Genomic DNA, 19,086 nt, shown 5'->3' on the forward strand with positions numbered 1-19,086 from the left:
CTCGGGTCCCAGGCTTCCCAATCACTTACGCACCACTTGCGTGACTGTTGTGGAACTTTGACACCAGGCTCGAGTGGGAGTTTGGCTTGGGCCTCAGGCTGAAGGGTCAGGGCATGCTTGATACTCAACCCACTCACTCCACGCTCACCCAGTTAAAATCAGGAGCAAACAGCACCTTTCACAACCTCAGGACACCACACATCACTTTGCAGCCAATTAAGCTCCTACAAACAGCAGTAATGAGATTATCTGTTTTATTGATGTTGGTTGAGGGATAAATTGTGGCAATCTCCTCAGCTCTTCAATATGGTACCTTGGGATCTTCTACTGCACTTGAGGGAGCAGTCCAGGCAGCAAAATGGGAAAGAAACTATTTTTGCTGTTTTTCCACTTTAAGGCAATTAAACCCCGCTCATTCCAAATTCTCACATGCTTTTTTGGCCGTTCCTGTGACTCAGCCCAAGTCAGTCAATTACATATTATAACGAGAGCACACGGTTCAGCAAACACGAGTGTTCTGCTTTTCCCATCTGCGATGCACTGGGGTAAGTTAGACTGGGAGCTGCGAGGTGCAGCTGCTGCCCTTATCAGCTGAGATGGGCAGAAGCGAAGAGCCTGCGGACCTGGACAGCATGGACTGTATCAATCGCAAACCCTTATTTTGGACATTTTCCCCTCAGACCTGGATTTGCAACAGCGACATTTGACTTTGGAGACAGAGGGGCACGGCAACGCAAGAAAGCACACAAAGTGGACACTAGGAATGATGGGCTGTGCCCTGCCTTTCTTAACCTTATTTCCAGTATCTCCCTATCACTTGCAGAGCTCCCCGTTTGTGTGGTGTTGAGAGCTACAGTATTGGTGCTCCTCCAGCTCCTGTTTTCTGTCAGTGGTTGCACAACTTGGTAGGCAGAGCAGACATTGTTTCAGGCGGGCAAGTGGCATGCACATATGAATGTGCACATCCTTCGATGAGGTGGAACTGGTGTACTGTCCCTTTAAGTGTACTCCAAGACTAGTAGAATCACTTGTGGATCCGCTCCCTATGGAGGCCCAGTACTGTGGAGGTTCAGGCTATCTGGGTGGCTGAGAGTTCAGATGGTATTTCAGTGTTTGCAGAGTTTGCTCTTTTCCCTGTGCCCAGGTGATGATTTAAAACAAAATGAGGGGCAAGAGGTGAGTGCAGCCTCCATCAGGAATACAGGATTGGCAACAGTGCCTCGACTTACCTTAGCTGCCCTTGTGAGTTCATTGAACTTCTTCCTGCACTGGGTGAGTTCTTGTGATGGCCTGGACCCTTCATCAAAACTATGTTACACTTTTATTTAAATGAAATCCCAAATAAACTTTTTATTGTACTTTTTTTTCTCAAAACATAAATAACAATTGCAAAATGTCACAGTTTTCAGTAGTTTGATACAGTATTCAGAACATGACTAAACACTTCACAACCGAACTAACCAGCAACGTGCTAAAAGCTTGAGCCTGCAGTGGAAGGCAATAACATTTGTTTGGATGATTTCGAGTGCAATATGTACAGAGGATCGATAGGTACTTACTGAGACACAAGTGTCTCCCCTTCCAATCGAGCATTGACCCAAAAATTACCATGTAAAAATTGGTTCCTTAGTTTCTCTTCGAAATTGTGGTGCATGCTATTAAATCTCTCATGCACCCCCCACCCACATCCCACATACACAACGCTTCCTATGAAGTACCCCGATTTCTCCTACCTGATGTGGAAACATCCCCTTGCACCAGCAGGCTCCTTTCAAGTGGGTCGCCGGCTGTCTTTTTTAAGCTTCCACATTATACCCTGTTCTGACTGAGTGTGGCTGGGCCTGCACATCTCTATTGATTTTACTATCGCCTACAACATTTCGTGCAAAACATTGGGGGGTGGATCCGAGACTCACAAGACACACTCACCTTGTATTGAGATCCACCAACCCGCCCTGCCCTGTTTGACCTGTGGTCTCACACTGTGGCATTTAACCTGTGCTCACTGCAGTGAGAGTTACATTTCTGCATGTGAAATGCATTAAGCCATTTGAACAAAGTCTCTAAGACTTTTTGTGAATACCCTGTTCTGGGTGGGGCAGGTTATGTAACGCCTAAACTACTCATCGCTTAACCTTTATATGATTCAGGGACTAAGTGCTACACGTGCATACCATTATGCCATTCCTAAGGACACTAACAAACCAGAGCTGGATACAAACGATATATCCAGAATGAAGGCCATGTACCTATCGCATCTGGAAAGGGTTGTCTTTCAGGCTGATTGGATTATGTCGCAGGGATGAGAATAGAACAGTGTAGCAAAAGGAGCAGCCAGCAGTGAACTAAAGTAGGCAATGGGGAAAAAGAGAACTCCGGGAATCATTCAAGAAGCAGTTAAATAAAAGCAAAATACTGCGGATGCTGGAAATCTGAAATAAAAACAAGAAATGCTGGAAATACTCAGCAGGTCTGGCAGCATCTGTGGAGAGAGAAGCAGAGTTAACGTTTCAGGTCAGTGAAGTATCCAGGTTCTTGAGAAGCAGTTAAATATCGTGATGGGGAATTAAAGACACCTGTGGGAGGACGTGTCGTGTGGGCCAAGTGACAGGAGGTAGACATTTGGCCCATTGTACCTTTGCTGTTGAGACGAGCAGGCAGCTCATTGACCAAAAGTAAAAGGGTAGGTTAATGTTTCAGATGCAATGAAGGATCTGCTGAAGTGTTGACTGGCCTTTTCTCTTTCAGATGCTGGTGGTCCTGCATGTACTGACAGCAGTCTCCGTTTTTATTTCAGATAACCAATATTTGTCTTTAAAACAAAAAAGGTTTCTGTTGAGTCGGGCAGATCTTCTCAGGTTTATAAAGCAAGGCAGCACACCTGCAGGTGGGTACAATGTCATTGCTGTGCATTAATGTATGACATTTGGAAATACAGGGTGAAGCAACATCTATTGGTGATAAATTGTATGGCAGCAGTTGAATGTTCCTGGACAGAGGCAGTGAGGTTGTTGCAAACTCCTGGTAGAAATGCTTTAGACAGGGTGATGGGAGGCTATGGGGACTGGCCAGTGTCACTCTAGTTTTAAAGTAAAAACGGAAAACACGACACAGATCAAACAGCATCAGTTAACGTTTCAGGGCCGCGCCGTTTCGCCTGAACTGATGGACCTTTCATGAATGATGAAAGCTCATCGCTGTCTCTCTCCACAGATGCGGCTTGACCTGCTGAGTTTTTTCCATCCTTTCCTGTTTTGATTCTAGATTGCCAGCATTCGCAGTATCTTTGCCTTTGGGTTTCCCATTTTAAAGATGGAACTGACGCGGTCCAAGAATGCAATTACACTACAGCAGCACCAGCTTGCTAGAGATCCAAATACCACAGCGACACTACATCACAATGACCGCTGGTTCTTTGCTGAAGAGCCACACTGAGTACACAGGCAAGCAGTTCCTTGCCAGCCTGAATTGTAGGATATTGGAATTCCAATGGGATTACAAGTCCTGGAAGGAGCTAGCTGGGGGAAGGGAAAACTTCTTGTGTATACTTCTTGTAATAAAATCATGAAAGGGTTTAACCAAATCACACAGAGGAAATCTTGGCCCCCTGGTTTTCCAGTAGCAATTCTGGTGAGTGGCATGTATATCTCTCCTCTGCACCCAGTGAAATTTTTACTCAGTTGTTAGAATGCAGAACTCACTATCACAGGGAGTAGATGAGACTAATAGTCTCGAGAGAGGCATTTAAGGGAAGCAAAAAGCACATGAGGGAGAAAGGAATAAGATATGTTAAGAGGACGGAGGCTTTCGTACAGCATAACCACCAGGATAGGCCCGTTGGGCTAAATGGCCTGTTTCTGTGCTATAAAATGTATTGTAATTCAATGAAGTACACAGCACTGGTTGTAAATTGGGCCAGTGTAAGTGCAGAGAAAGGGGCTAATTGTAGCATTATCGGGGAGGAAGATACTGGCATGGGAGGGTTGAAACACAGAATATATTTTATAAGAGTACGATGTTGTGTGGCCTGTTCCTATTTATGTTTATGTAGGGGAAGCTGGATAAACACAAGAGGGGGAAAGGATTAGAAGGATATGCTGATGGGGTGAGATGAAGAAGGGTGGGAAAAGGCTCATTTGGGGCATAAACACCAGCAGGGACCAGTTGGGCCGAGTGGCCTGTTTGTACTGTAAATTCTATGTAACTATGTTGTGCATACAAACATTATGGCATTGCCTCGGAGGTGAATGAAATGGATTTGGCTGCACCTAATACCAGACTGAATGGGAATCTCAGACTTTTCAAGAACTGGGAGCCTTGTGTGGGTGTGGGGGAGTAAACTGCAGAGTCCTGAGTAACTTCAGACGCTCCTGATGCCAGGTGTGCCCTAGCCTGATTCGGTCAGAGACCCGCGGCGTGCCAAGTGGCTGTGGCTGGTGCTCAGAGCCCGGGATTCCGTCAGGCTGCTGGAAGGCCGCTGCAAGGGGAGTGGGGGGGTGGGGGGTGGTGGTGGGGAGAGAGAAGAAACAGGGAACAGTGAATTCCGAGATACTGGCCTTGAAATCTGTGCAAGGGAACTGCTTGAACAAAATGAAGACATCCAAATTTGGAGCTGAAAAATTTGGTTCCCCGTAAAGGATCAAATCATAGTCATTACAGCATAGAATGGGGCCATTCGGCCCATCGAGTCTGTGCATGACTGGCCTTGTAAAATAGATACTCCCTCCCCTCTCAGGCTCTGAGCAGTGGTGGTTCCAAGTTCCCTTATGCCCACTGCTGGACCCAGAGAATATGACTAATTTCTCTCATTCATATAGGGTCACACCTCCGCCTAATGAGCGGGGCGGGGGTAGTAAGTGGCCATGGACAAACTCATGGGAATTTCTGGTGAAAGAAAAGGACTTGCATTTGCACAGTATAGTCACTGTTATAATGTAGGAAACGTGGCAGCCAATTTGCACACAGCAAGATTCCACACACATCAATGTGACAATGACTAGAAAATGTGTTTTTGCAATGTTGGTTGAGGGATAAATATTGGCCAGTGGGCCAAGGAAACCACCAGCTCCCCCCCCCCACCCCGATCATCTTCAAAATACTGGCCTGGAGACCTTTTACGGCTACCCGAGGGGGCAGACAGGGCCTTGGTTTAACGTTTCATCCGAAAGACAACACCTCTGACAGTGCAGCACTCCCTCAGAACTGTCAGCCTCGATTTTTGTGCTTGGGTCTTGCAGTGGGACTTGAACCCTGGGTTTAAAAGGACCTTGGGGTTACCAGGTACTGCTCCAGACTAGGAAACTTTGAGACCCTAGGGTCCCAGCGCCTCTGACAATGCAGCACTCCCTTAATACTGCACTGTGATGTCATGCAGAGAGCAGTGGGACGCAAAGCCCTAACGTTCTGATCCAGAGGTAGGAGCTACCTCCTGAGCAGGGTTAATACACAGCAGTGAAGATGGGTGAAGGAGGGGGGGGCGGTGGGGGGAGGGTGCCAGGTTAGCCAGGTAAACCCCATTAAAAATAACTTTAAAAGCTTGATCAGAAGGAGCTTAAATTGCTTGGATAAAAGATGAGATCTTGCAGGAGAGGGGCAGCAAAACAAACAGTTTACCTGATAGGTGTCTCCAGTTGTCCTGCTGCCCACATTCAGGACATTCAGAGAATTTGCTCGTTTCATCCTGCAAGAGAAACAAAGACAACACTTCAATAAAAGAAAAATACGAATTAGGAGCAGGAGTAGGCCACTCGAGCCTGCTCCGCCATTCAATGAGTTCATGGCTGAACTGATTACTCCACAATTCCACCTACCCCGATAACCTTCCACCCCGCTCATTATCAAGAATCTATCTACCTATCTATCTAAAATACTGCAGATGCTGGAAATCTGAAAAAAAAAAAAAAATGCTGGAAATATTCAGCAGGTCTGGCAGCATCTGTGGAGAGAGGACAGAGAGTTAACACACCCTTTTTGCCTTTGCTCCATGACCTTGTCAGTTATTCTCTGTGACCCTCTGTCCTATCAACACCTTCCCTTTTGTTATCTCTTGCCCCACCCCTGCTTTATTTCCTTAACACCTATTACATTTATAGCCTTTGCCAGTTCTGATGAAAGGCCACTGATCTGAAACGTTAACTCTTTTTCTCTCCACACATGCTGCCAGACCTGCTGATTATTTCCAGAATCTTTTTGTTTTTATTAAAGACAGCACTTTAATTTTTATCCTGCTCTATGAACTATGTACCATTCTCAGTCTAGGGGGGCGGAGTAGCTGACATGCTCTCAGAACTCTTACCTCACTCACAGCCTCCAGCAAGTAAAGAACTGCAGCCCAGTTACGCAATTACAATTTAATCTTCCCTGAGCAAAATGCCTAGCCTTGGGTTCATCCCAATAGGGCAAAGATAGTACCTGATGTAGGACTGAGACATGCACACGAGGACATCCCATAAAATACTCCCAGGGCAAGTACAGCACGGGGTTAGATACAGAGTAAAGCTCCCTCTGCACTGTCCGATCAAACACTCCCAGGGCAGGTACAGCACGCCTGAAGAGCGGAGGAAAGTGACGGAGGCTCTGGGAGAAGGCAGATTAACTGAAATGGCAGAGAAACGAGACTTAACGGAGATTTCCACCTTCGACAAGAGCAAGTTGAAGAAGATTGACACAGAGGTCAAAAACACTCTCCCCACTAAAGAAACTATTGATCAGGAGAAGGCGGACAGCAACTAGTTTCATTGCCACTTCTGTCAGCAATGGGTGGAAGAATCTCTAGGGTGCTTTTAAAAAAAAAAAATTTAAATCCTGGTCAAGACTGTGAATTGAACTACTGAAGGAGGCGAAGAATTGCCATAGGGCGTCTCGGGGCTGCTGGTCCCCTGCAGAGTCACTTTTGCTGTTTCTCTCAAGTTCCCCATTGCTGTAAAGGAAATGAATAATGCATAATAAAACTCAATTTGTGCAGAAAAAAAAACAGGTTATACAGAGTAAAGCTCCCTCTACACTGTATATAAAAACAAGGGTTACATACAGAGTAAAGCTCCCTCTACACTGTATATAAAAACAAGGGTTACATACAGAGTAAAGCTCCCTCTACACTGTATATAAAAAAAAGGGTTAGATACAGAGTAAAGCTCCCTCTACACTGTCCCCATCAAACACTCCCAGGACAGGTACCGCACGGGGTTAGATACAGAGTAAAGCTCCCTCTACATTGTATATAAAAAAAAGGGTTAGATACAGAATAAAGCTCCCTCTACATTGTATATATAAAAAAAGGGTTAGATACAGAGTAGAGCTCCCTCTACACTGTCCCCACCAAACACTCCCAGGACAGGTACAGCACAGGGTTAGATACAGAGTAAAGCTCCCTCTACACTGTCCCCATCAAACACTCCCAGGGCAGGTACAGCACTGGGATTGGCTGCCCACTGATTTGGGAGCCTGAGTGTTGAGAGCCTCAACGAGGTGCAGCTGAGAGTGCTGGTGGCAGTTGGAGGTTGCAGAGGTGGAGAGAGGAGCTGCACTGAGCAAGGGAGAGCAGCTACCAACAAGCAGTGGAAAACTCCAACAACAGTCTCCATTAAAGAGAAGAAAGGGACATTTTGTGGAAACAAGGCTTTGTCTGGAGGTGGGTGCTGAACACCAGTAATTTACTTTGGACTGTTGGGGGAGGAACAAGTGGCTGGAACAACAAGGGGTGGGGCTGCCAATTCAACAGGAATCTGTGCTGCTGCAAAAGCACACAGGAAAGCTCCCTCCCCACCCCAATTGCCAAGCCTGGGTCAGCTGAAGCTGCCCAGCTAAACAGACGGAAGGGGATAGATAGTGCCTGGGCAGCTTCAGCTGACCCAGGTGAAGACGACTCCCCCAACCAGAAGACCGGAAGACCAACTTCAAAGACTGTTTTAAGTGTACTGTGAGCAGCACCTCCAGAAAGCAAGTCATCCCTTCCAGCCTGTCTTTACCTCTCCTCTCTTACCTCAGCCTCTCCACTAACCTGTTGTTTGTTTGTTTGTCTTTTCAAATTTTTCTGTGAATCTGTAATTTAGTGTGCAAGTCCACAATTTGGGGTGGGTTTAGCTCTTGGACCCATGGCAAGCCCTTCATCACCGGTGGCGGGGCCCTCTACTACCTACGCAGCTGCAGCTTCTGTGGCTGCCCACGTGGCCCCGTCACCCTTTAAATTATTGACATGCAGCCATGGGGTGAAGAGCTATCCCCACCCCAACATGTCTATTGAGGCCTGCGTTAAGGCAATGGCCGTGGTTGTCGGCCCCTCGGCCATTGTTGCGGCCTCAAAGATGTATGGGAAGGCTGTGTTCTTTTTGAAGACCGAGCGGGCGGTGTCCCTGGCCCTGAGTAAAGGGCTCACTGTGGGGGGGACCTTCCTGCCAGTGGACCCTCTGGGGGCCACTGCGCATCGGATAATGTTGTCCAACGTCCCACCCTTCATTCCCAGTGAGCTTCTCCTCCCCCACCTGCACCATCTGGGGGAGGTGAGGTCGAGGATCACCCCAGTCCGGCTTGGTCTTCGGGAGCACAGCCTCCAACATGTCTACTCCTTCCGCCGCCAGTTATTTATGCAGCTGGCGCGGGAGGAGGACACGGAGGGCCAATTTAATGTGGAGTTCCAGGGGACAGCCTACCGCGTCTTTTGGACCTCGGACGGGGCGCGGTGCCACGTCTGCAAGGGGGTGGGGCATGTTCGGAAGAACTGCCCCAACCTCCCGGCCGCCAGCTCCACCTCGGCGGCCCAGAGTGGTTCCACAGCACCTCCTCCCACTCCCCCCGCACATCCAACAGACACCGCTCAGTCGGTTCCGGAGGCTGTGGTTTTCACAGCCTCTGGCGGGGAGGGGAGCGTCCGTCCGAGCGGAAGGAAGACGCGGGGAAAAAAGAAACATCGTGAGGCGCGTCCCCTGGACACTTTGACTCAACCCGAGCCTGAGCTCAGCCCAAAGCCCATTCCCATGGAATCCACCTGTCCCAGGGCTGGGCTCAGGCCCAGGGTGACTAAAAAAGGAAAAAAGGGTGCGGAGGCGGAGGCCTCTGATGACATGGAGGTCTCTGAGTCTCCGCGCCCAAGTGCGAAAAAGAGGAGAAGGCACCCCTCCACAGAAATAACACAGGGCCCTGAGGTGCAGGGCCCATCTGTTGGAGGGGAGCTGCCTCCTGTTTCTGGTCCTCAGGTGCCCCCTACCGCCACCACCAAGGCTGCAAAGTCCGGGCAGGTGCTCCCTATTCCTCAGGATGGAGGGGAGGGGATGGCCCCGGTACGTGAGGCCCCTCCTGAAGGAGTAAGTGGGGCCCTGCTTGTGGTGGGGGAGCCTGGGGAAACCGCCCATTCCGCCACTGCGACTGGGTCGGGTGTCCTGAATGAAGGGGAGGGCGAGGCCCCAGAGGGTCGGGCCTCCCAGCCGGAGTCCACCACCAACCAGGAGACACCCGACCCAGTTATAACTGAGAATGCTGCCCCATCTGCTGGGCCTGTGGGTGCTGGCGGAGCGGGAGATGGCCTCCTCTCGCCGCCTCCAGTCTCGGCTCCGGCTGGTTTCCCGGAGTCCGGAACTTCTGTCTCCCCTGGACCAGTCATTGGCCTGGGGATGGAGGTGGAGGGGGGTCCTGAACCGCTGGTGCCTACAGGCTCCAGTTTCACAATAGAACCCAGAGAGGACTCCTCCGCCATCGATCCTGGGGGTGGGATCGTGACGGAGGCGGGACCAGCTGGCGCGGCCGGGACGTCCGCCCCACAGTGTGTGGTGGATGTGTTGGCCGCTGGCGGTGACGACCCGGAGGAGGATGGGGATTCGGTGCGGGGCACGGAGGATGATCTTGATTCCATCGCCAGTGAGGTGGTGGAGTCCCTCGTGCCTCCCACCGAATCTCCTCTCATCCCCACGGCGGAACTCCGGGATTTCCTCGCGGCTTGCAGGGGTTGCCGCAATAAAGTTCAGCTGGCCCTCGACCGTTGGTCGAATCTGGCGCTGATCATCCAGTCCGTCCGTGCCGCCCTTAAGATAGCGGGCAAGCGCGCGGACGTGAAACTGGTTGAGAGGCGCCGTTTTAATGTGTTCCTCAATGGGTTGCTGGGGGAGTGGAGGGCCAGGTGCACTTCCACTCCCTCCTCACAGTGAGCTGTTGGTGACGGGTTTTAAGTACCTTTGACATGAAGATAACCATAGCCAGCCTCAACATCAACGGCAGCAGAGGGGCTCACCGCAGATTTCACAATCTCTCAGTCCTTAGGGAAGGGAGATACGCGGTGAGCTTTCTGCAGGAAACCCACACCGTTCCGGGAGACGAAGCCACCTGGCTCCTGGAGTGGCAGGGTGGGGTCTACATGAGTCACCTCACCCCTATTTCTAGTGGGGTGGCTATCTTGTTGGCCCCGACTTTTCAGCCGGAGATCTTGGGGGTCAAGGAGCTAGTGCCGGGCCGCTTGCTCCACCTCGCCGTTCGCCTGGGTAGCGTGCCGCTCCACTTTGTGAACGTGTACGCGCCCAGGCCCGGCGCTTTGCAAGCGCGCTTCTTTGAAGAAGTGTCCGCTCTCTTGAGCTCCATCGATAGCGGCGAGTGCATCATCCTCGGGGGGGATTTTAACTGCACCCTCGAGGTGGGGGATCGCTCCGGTCCCCAGCGCGGCCAAGCGTCGGTGGAGAAGTTGAGGGGACTGATCAGCTCCCTGAACTTGGTGGACGTCTGGCGGAATCTCCATCCCGACTCCAGCGCCTTCACATGGAGGTCTGGAGGAGGGGGGTCGCGAATCGACCGCCTCTACATTTCGCAGGCGTACGTCTCCCGCGTTTCGGCGGCCTCCATGCGGCTGGTGCCGTGCTCGGACCACCGCCTGGTGTGGGCGGAGTTCACTCCGCTCCGCACGCGGGCGGGGTCCGCGTACTGGCACTTTAACAACCGGCTGCTGGAGGACGTGCGATTTCGGGACTCGTTCTGTCGATTCTGGGCCGACTGGAGAAGGAAGCAGGGGGGCTTCCCCTCCTTGAGGCTATGGTGGGATGTGGGCAAGACTCACATCCGCGTCTTCTGTCAGGAGTACGCGAAGGGGTCGACCAAGAGGCGGGAAGCCGAGATCGGGCGCCTTGAGAGGGAGGTGCTCGACTTGGAATCCCGCCTCGGTCATGCCGTCGCGGACCCGGCACTGTGGCAGGCGTACAAAGAGAAGAAGGGCGCGCTGAGGAACCTGCAGCTCATAGGGTCCCGAGGCGCGTACGTGAGGTCGCGGATCCAGATCCTGGAAGATTTGGACCGCGCCTCACCCTTCTTCTACTCGCTGGAAAAATGGCGGGGGGTCCGTAAGCAGCTCGTCGAGCTGCTGGCCGACGACGGATCCTCCATCACGGATCCGGAGGGAATGGGCCTCCTGGTCCGGACGTATTACAGTGCGTTGTTCTCTCCGGATCCGTCCAGCGAGGATGCGCGCAGAGTTTTGTGGGAGGACCTGCCGCAGGTCAGCCCGGAGGGCGCCGAAGGATTGGAGGCTCCGCTCACGTTGGCGGAGCTGACTGGCGCCCTCCACCAGCTCTCGAGGGGCAAATCCCCAGGGCTGGATGGGTTGACCGTGGAGTTCCTCAGGGCGTTCTGGGACGTCCTGGGGGACGATTACGCGCGGGTCCTGGGGGAAAGCCTGGCGACCGGGGAGATGCCCCTCTCGTGGCGCAGGGCGGTCATCGTCCTGCTGCCGAAGAGGGGCGATCTCCGCCTGCTTAAAAACTGGCGTCCGGTCTCCCTCCTCAGCACGGATTATAAGATCTTTGCCCGGGCTATGTCTACCCGCCTGGGCTCCGTGCTGGCCCACATGATCCACCCCGACCAGTCCTACACGGTCCCGGGCCGGTCCATCCAGGACAACATCCACCTGGTCCGGGACCTGATCCATCTTTCCCAGAGGACTGGTCAGTCGGTCGCCTTTCTCTCCCTCGATCAGGAGAAGGCGTTCGACAGGGTGGATCACGATTACCTTTTCGGGACTCTGCGCGCTTTCGGACTCGGGCCGCATTTCGTGGCCCGGGTCCGACTTTTATACGCCGCCGCAGAGTGTCTAGTCAAAGTTAACGGGTCCTTGACGGCGCCCCTTCGATTTGGGAGAGGAGTGCGTCAGGGGTGCCCCATGTCCGGCCAATTGTATACCATCTGCGTGGAGCCCTTCCTGTGCCTGCTTCGCAGGAGGTTGACGGGATTGGCTCTGCGCGAGCCGGCCATGCGGGTCGTCCTCTCGGCTTACGCCGACGACGTGCTCCTCGCAATCACAGATCCCGTTGACTTGCGGAGGATGCGCGACTGCCAGCAGACCTTTTCTGCCGCGTCCTCCGCGAGGATCAATTGGGAGAAATGTTCCGGACTCCTGGTTGGTCAGTGGCGGGTGGACTCCCTGCCGGAGGAGATGACACCTTTTGCGTGGAGCACCACGCACCTCCTCTATCTGGGAGTCCACCTTAGCCCCGCTGAGGAAGCCTGGCCGGCAAACTGGCAGGAGTTGGAGGCGAAAGTCACCGCTCGGCTGGGGCGCTGGACAGGACTGCTCCGAGTGCTTTCCTACAGGGGCCGAGCGTTGGTCATAAACCAACTGGTGGCCTCCATGCTGTGGTACCGGTTGGTCACTTTGGCCCCGCCCCCTGTATTTGCCACCAAGATCCAGAAGAAACTCGTCGATTTCTTCTGGGGCAAGAGGAAACACTGGGTCTCTGCCGCGGTCCTGAGTCTCCCGATCGAGGAGGGCGGTCAGTCGCTGGTGTGCGTCCGCACCCAGGCTGCGACTCTCCGCCTTCGGACCCTGCAGAGATACCTGTACGTCGAGCGTCCTCCCAGATGGTGTGCGCTGGCGACGTATTTTTTCCGCCAGTGTCACTGCCTTCAAGACGACACGCAGCTCCCGGTGGAGTCCATTAGCCGCGCCTCTCTGAGGGAGTTGCCTGTCTTTTACCGGGATCTTTTCCGAGTCTGGAACATGGTCGCCTCCAGTCAGGGCGCTCCCCCGCCGGCGGAGGAGAGCGCCTCGGCTGTCCGGGCGGCCGACTCCGGGGACGGTCCGGCGGGCGGAGGAGTAGCCGAAACCCCCGGGACGCCCCTCACTGCGGGTGGCGAGGGGGCTCGGGAGTGCGGAGCGATCCCGGCCGAGCTGACCCCCGCTGGGCCGGAACTGCTCATCGGACCCAGGCCCCGAAACCCTCCTCGGGAGCCGGTCCCGCACAACCCGAGCCGCCTCTCGGGAATGCCCTCCGTGCCATTCCAATCGGCGCGGAGGGGTTTCCTGTACGGGCTGCTCCTGCACACTTTCCACTTCCTCGCCCTCGTCAGCCGGCCGGACACGCCCTGGCGGTCCGCGTTGCCAACTGGCGGCGAGGGGAAACCCCGATGGAGGTCTCTCTACGCGGGAGTCTTCCCCCTTTACATCGGGGACCTGGGGTGGAGGGTGCTGCACAGAGCAGTCCCGTGCAATAGGCTTTTAAGTAGGTTCACGGACTCCCAGGCCAGCTGTACTTTCTGCGGCCTGGACGAGTCCGTGTTCCACATTTATACGGAGTGTGCGAGGTTGCAGCCCCTATTTGAGTATCTGAAGGGGCTGCTCCTCAAATTCTGGCTGCACTTCAGTCCCACGCTCCTGATCTTTGGGCACCCGGTGCGGAGGGGCTTGGGCCGGGAGGAGGATCTCCTCGTCGGTCTGCTCCTGGGCCTGGCCAAGGTGGCAATTCACAGGTCCAGGTTGCGGGCCGTCGGGGGGTCCGTCCTCCCCGATTGCCTGCCCCTCTTCCGCGGTTACGTTCGCGCCCGGGTGTCCCTGGAAAAGGAGCATGCGGTGTCAGTCGGTACGCTTGAGGCCTTCCGCGACCGGTGGGCACCGCAGGGACTGGAGTGCATCGTCGACGCCGAGAATGGCATTTTAATTTGAGTTTTTTGTTTATTTATCTGTTTTAATTTATTTTAAAACTGTAAATATGTACATAAAGGGGGCCTGAGGGATAAAGGCCCCCTCGTCATGAAAAATATAAAAGGGGCCTGGGGTATAAAGGCCACCTCAAAAAAAAACGGGGGTTAGAAAAAAAAAAAAAAAACAGGGTTAGATACAGAGTAAAGCTCCCTCTACACTGTCCCCATCAAACACTCCCAGGGCAGGTACAGCACTGGGATTGGCTGCCCACTGATTTGGGAGCCTGAGTGTTGAGAGCCTCAACGAGGTGCAGCTGACAGTGCTGGTGGCAGTTGGAGGTTGCAGAGGTGGAGAGAGGAGCTACACTGAGCAAGGGAGAGCTTCTACAAACAAGCAGAGGAAAACTCCAACAACAATCACCTTTAAAAGAGAAGAAAGTGACATTCTTTTTTTGTTGGAAACAAGGCTTTGTCTGGAGGTGGGTGCTGAACACCAGTAATTTACTTTGGACTGTTGGGGGAGGAACAAGTGGCTGGAACAACAAGGGGTGGGGCTGCCAATTCAACAGGAATCTGTGCTGCTGCAAAAGCACACAGGAAAGCTCCCTCCCCACCCCAATTGCCAAGCCTGGGTCAGCTGAAGCTGCCCAGCTAAACAGACGGAAGGGGATAGATAGTGCCTGGGCAGCTTCAGCTGACCCAGGTGAAGACGACTCCCCCAACCAGAAGACCGGAAGACCAACTTCAAAGACTGTTTTAAGTGTACTGTGAGCACCACCTCCAGAAAGCAAGTCATCCCTTCCAGCCTGCCCTTGCCTCTCCTCTATTACCTCAGCCTCTCCACTAATCTGATGTTTGTTTGTTTGTCTTTACTACACATTCAATATTTTCAGTTAAATCGCTGATATTTGGTGTGCAAGTCCACAATTTGGGGTGGGTTTAGCTCTTGGACCCATGGCAAGCCCTTCATCACCGGTGGCGGGGCCCTCTACTACCTACGCAGCTGCAGCTTCTGTGGCTGCCCACGTGGCCCCGTCACCCTTTAAATTATTGACATGCAGCCATGGGGTGAAGAGCTATCCCCACCCCAACATGTCTATTGAGGCCTGCGTTAAGGCAATGGCCGTGGTTGTCGGCCCCTCGGCCATTGTTGCGGCCTCAAAGATGTATGGGAAGGCTGTGTTCTTTTTGAAGACCGAGCGGGCGGTGTCCCTGGCCCTGAGTAAAGGGCTCACTGTGGGGGGGACCTTCCTGCCAGTGGACCCTCTGGGGGCCACTGCGCATCGGATAATGTTGTCCAACGTTCCACCCTTCATTCCCAGTGAGCTCCTCCTCCCCCACCTGCACCATCTGGGGGAGGTGAGGTCGGGGATCATCCCAGTCCGGCTTGGTCTTCGGGAGCACAGCCTCCAACATGTCTACTCCTTCCGCCGCCAGTTATTTATGCAGCTGGCGCGGGAGGAGGACACGGAGGGCCAATTTAATGTGGAGTTCCAGGGGACGGCCTACCGCGTCTTTTGGACCTCGGACGGGGCGCGGTGCCACGTCTGCAAGGGGGTGGGGCATGTTCGTAAGAACTGCCCCAACCTCCCGGCCGCCAGCTCCACCTCGGCGGCCCAGAGTGGTTCCACAGCACCTCCTCCCACTCCCCCCGCACATCCAACAGACACCGCTCAGTCGGTTCCGGAGGCTGTGGTTTTCACAGCCTCTGGCGGGGAGGGGAGCGTCCGTCCGAGCGGAAGGAAGACGCGGGGAAAAAAGAAACATCGTGAGGCGCGTCCCCTGGACACTTTGACTCAACCCGAGCCTGAGCTCAGCCCAAAGCCCATTCCCATGGAATCCACCTGTCCCAGGGCTGGGCTCAGGCCCAGGGTGACTAAAAAAGGAAAAAAGGGTGCGGAGGCGGAGGCCTCTGATGACATGGAGGTCTCTGAGTCTCCGCGCCCAAGTGCGAAAAAGAGGAGAAGGCACCCCTCCACAGAAATAACACAGGGCCCTGAGGTGCAGGGCCTATCTGTTGGAGGGGAGCTGCCTCCTGTTTCTGGTCCTCAGGTGCCCCCTACCGCCACCACCAAGGCTGCAAAGTCCGGGCAGGTGCTCCCTATTCCTCAGGATGGAGGGGAGGGGATGGCCCCGGTACGTGAGGCCCCTCCTGAAGGAGTAAGTGGGGCCCTGCTTGTGGTGGGGGAGCCTGGGGAAACCGCCCATTCCGCCACTGCTACTGGGTCGGGTGTCCTGAATGAAGGGGAGGGCGAGGCCCCAGAGGGTCGGGCCTCCCAGCCGGAGTCCACCACCAACCAGGAGACACCCGACCCAGTTAGAACTGAGAATGCTGCCCCATCTGCTGGGCCTGTGGGTGCTGGCGGAGCGGGAGATGGCCTCCTCTCGCCGCCTCCAGTCTCGGCTCCGGCTGGTTTCCCGGAGTCCGGAACTTCTGTCTCCCCTGGCCCAGTCATTGGCCTGGGGATGGAGGTGGAGGGGGGTCCTGAACCGCTGGTGCCTACAGGCTCCAGTTTCACAATAGAACCCAGAGAGGACTCCTCCGCCATCGATCCTGGGGGTGGGATCGTGACGGAGGCGGGACCAGCTGGCGCGGCCGGGACGTCCGCCCCACAGTGTGTGGTGGATGTGTCGGCCGCTGGCGGTGACGACCCGGAGGAGGATGGGGATTCGGTGCGGGGCACGGAGGATGATCTTGATTCCATCGCCAGTGAGGTGGTGGAGTCCCTCGTGCCTCCCACCGAATCTCCTTTCATCCCCACGGCGGAACTCCGGGATTTCCTCGCGGCTTGCAGAGGTTGCCGCAATAAAGTTCAGCTGGCCCTCGACCGTTGGTCGAATCTGGCGCTGATCATCCAGTCCGTCCGTGCCGCCCTTAAGATAGCGGGCAAGCGCGCGGACGTGAAACTGGTTGAGAGGCGCCGTTTTAATGTGTTCCTCAATGGGTTGCTGGGGGAGTGGAGGGCCAGGTGCACTTCCACTCCCTCCTCACAGTGAGCTGTTGGTGACGGGTTTTACGTACCTTTGACATGAAGATAACCATAGCCAGCCTCAACATCAACGGCAGCAGAGGGGCTCACCGCAGATTTCACAATCTCTCAGTCCTTAGGGAAGGGAGATACGCGGTGAGCTTTCTGCAGGAAACCCACACCGTTCCGGGAGACGAAGCCACCTGGCTCCTGGAGTGGCAGGGTGGGGTCTACATGAGTCACCTCACCCCTATTTCTAGTGGGGTGGCTATCTTGTTGGCCCCGACTTTTCAGCCGGAGATCTTGGGGGTCAAGGAGCTAGTGCCGGGCCGCTTGCTCCACCTCGCCGTTCGCCTGGGTAGCGTGCCGCTCCACTTTGTGAACGTGTACGCGCCCAGGCCCGGCGCTTTGCAAGCGCGCTTCTTTGAAGAAGTGTCCGCTCTCTTGAGCTCCATCGATAGCGGCGAGTGCATCATCCTCGGGGGGGATTTTAACTGCACCCTCGAGGTGGGGGATCGCTCCGGTCCCCAGCGCGGCCAAGCGTCGGTGGAGAAGTTGAGGGGACTGATCAGCTCCCTTAACTTGGTGGACGTCTGGCGGAATCTCCATCCCGACTCCAGCGCCTTCACGTGGAGGTCTGGAGGAGGGGGGTCGCGAATCGACCGCCTCTACATTTCGCAGGCGTACGTCTCCCGCGTCTCGGCGGCCTCCATGCGGCTGGTGCCGTGCTCGGACCACCGCCTGGTGTGGGCGGAGTTCACTCCGCTCCGCACGCGGGCGGGGTCCGCGTACTGGCACTTTAACAACCGGCTGCTGGAGGACGTGCGATTTCGGGACTCGTTCTGTCGATTCTGGGCCGACTGGAGAAGGAAGCAGGGGGGCTTCCCCTCCTTGAGGCTATGGTGGGATGTGGGCAAGACTCACATCCGCGTCTTCTGTCAGGAGTACGCGAAGGGGTCGACCAAGAGGCGGGAAGCCGAGGTCGGGCGCCTTGAGAGGGAGGTGCTCGACTTGGAATCCCGCCTCGGTCATGCCGTCGCGGACCCGGCCCTGTGGCAGGCGTACAAAGAGAAGAAGGGCGCGCTGAGGAACCTGCAGCTCATAGGGTCCCGAGGCGCGTACGTGAGGTCGCGGATCCAGATCCTGGAAGATTTGGACCGCGCCTCACCCTTCTTCTACTCGCTGGAAAAATGGCGGGGGGTCCGTAAGCAGCTCGTCGAGCTGCTGGCCGACGACGGATCCTCCATCACGGATCCGGAGGGAATGGGCCTCCTGGTCCGGACGTATTACAGTGCGTTGTTCTCTCCGGATCCGTCCAGCGAGGATGCGCGCAGAGTTTTGTGGGAGGACCTGCCGCAGGTCAGCCCGGAGGGCGCCGAAGGATTGGAGGCTCCGCTCACGTTGGCGGAGCTGACTGGCGCCCTCCACCAGCTCTCGAGGGGCAAATCCCCAGGGCTGGATGGGTTGACCGTGGAGTTCCTCAGGGCGTTCTGGGACGTCCTGGGGGACGATTACGCGCGGGTCCTGGGGGAAAGCCTGGCGACCGGGGAGATGCCCCTCTCGTGGCGCAGGGCGGTCATCGTCCTGCTGCCGAAGAGGGGCGATCTCCGCCTGCTTAAAAACTGGCGTCCGGTCTCCCTCCTCAGCACGGATTATAAGATCTTTGCCCGGGCTATGTCTACCCGCCTGGGCTCCGTGCTGGCCCACATGATCCACCCCGACCAGTCCTACACGGTCCCGGGCCGGTCCATCCAGGACAACATCCACCTGGTCCGGGACCTGATCCATCTTTCCCAGAGGACTGGTCAGTCGGTCGCCTTTCTCTCCCTCGATCAGGAGAAGGCGTTCGACAGGGTGGATCACGATTACCTTTTCGGGACTCTGCGCGCTTTCGGACTCGGGCCGCATTTTGTGTCCCGGGTCCGACTTTTATACGCCGCCGCAGAGTGTCTAGTCAAAGTTAACGGGTCCTTGACGGTGCCCCATGTCCGGCCAATTGTATACCATCTGCGTGGAGCCCTTCCTGTGCCTGCTTCGCAGGAGGTTGACGGGATTGGCTCTGCGCGAGCCGGCCATGCGGGTCGTCCTCTCGGCTTACGCCGACGACGTGCTCCTCGCAATCACAGATCCCGTTGACTTGCGGAGGATGCGCGACTGCCAGCAGACCTTTTCTGCCGCGTCCTCCGCGAGGATCAATTGGGAGAAATGTTCCGGACTCCTGGTTGGTCAGTGG

The 19,086-nt window shown here is 55.1% G+C and overlaps 1 protein-coding gene across 2 annotated transcripts in view; it reads right to left on the bottom strand.

Moving 5' to 3' along the window:
• Positions 1-1,389: 1,389 nt before the first annotated feature.
• Positions 1,390-19,086, bottom strand: part of klc3 (kinesin light chain 3) — a 76,478-nt gene continuing 58,781 nt past the window's right edge. For both annotated transcript variants that reach the window (XM_068018967.1, XM_068018966.1), the window contains 2 exons: positions 5,614-5,680; positions 1,390-4,477 (listed from right to left, as the gene is read on the bottom strand). In XM_068018967.1, coding sequence (XP_067875068.1) covers positions 4,388-4,477; positions 5,614-5,680 — 157 coding nt within the window. In that variant the 3' untranslated portion in view covers positions 1,390-4,387. The remainder of the gene's footprint in view (positions 4,478-5,613; positions 5,681-19,086) is intronic.

This window comes from Heterodontus francisci, chromosome 40 (genome assembly GCF_036365525.1).
Source record: "Heterodontus francisci isolate sHetFra1 chromosome 40, sHetFra1.hap1, whole genome shotgun sequence".
NCBI classification, from domain to species: Eukaryota; Metazoa; Chordata; class Chondrichthyes; order Heterodontiformes; family Heterodontidae; genus Heterodontus; species Heterodontus francisci.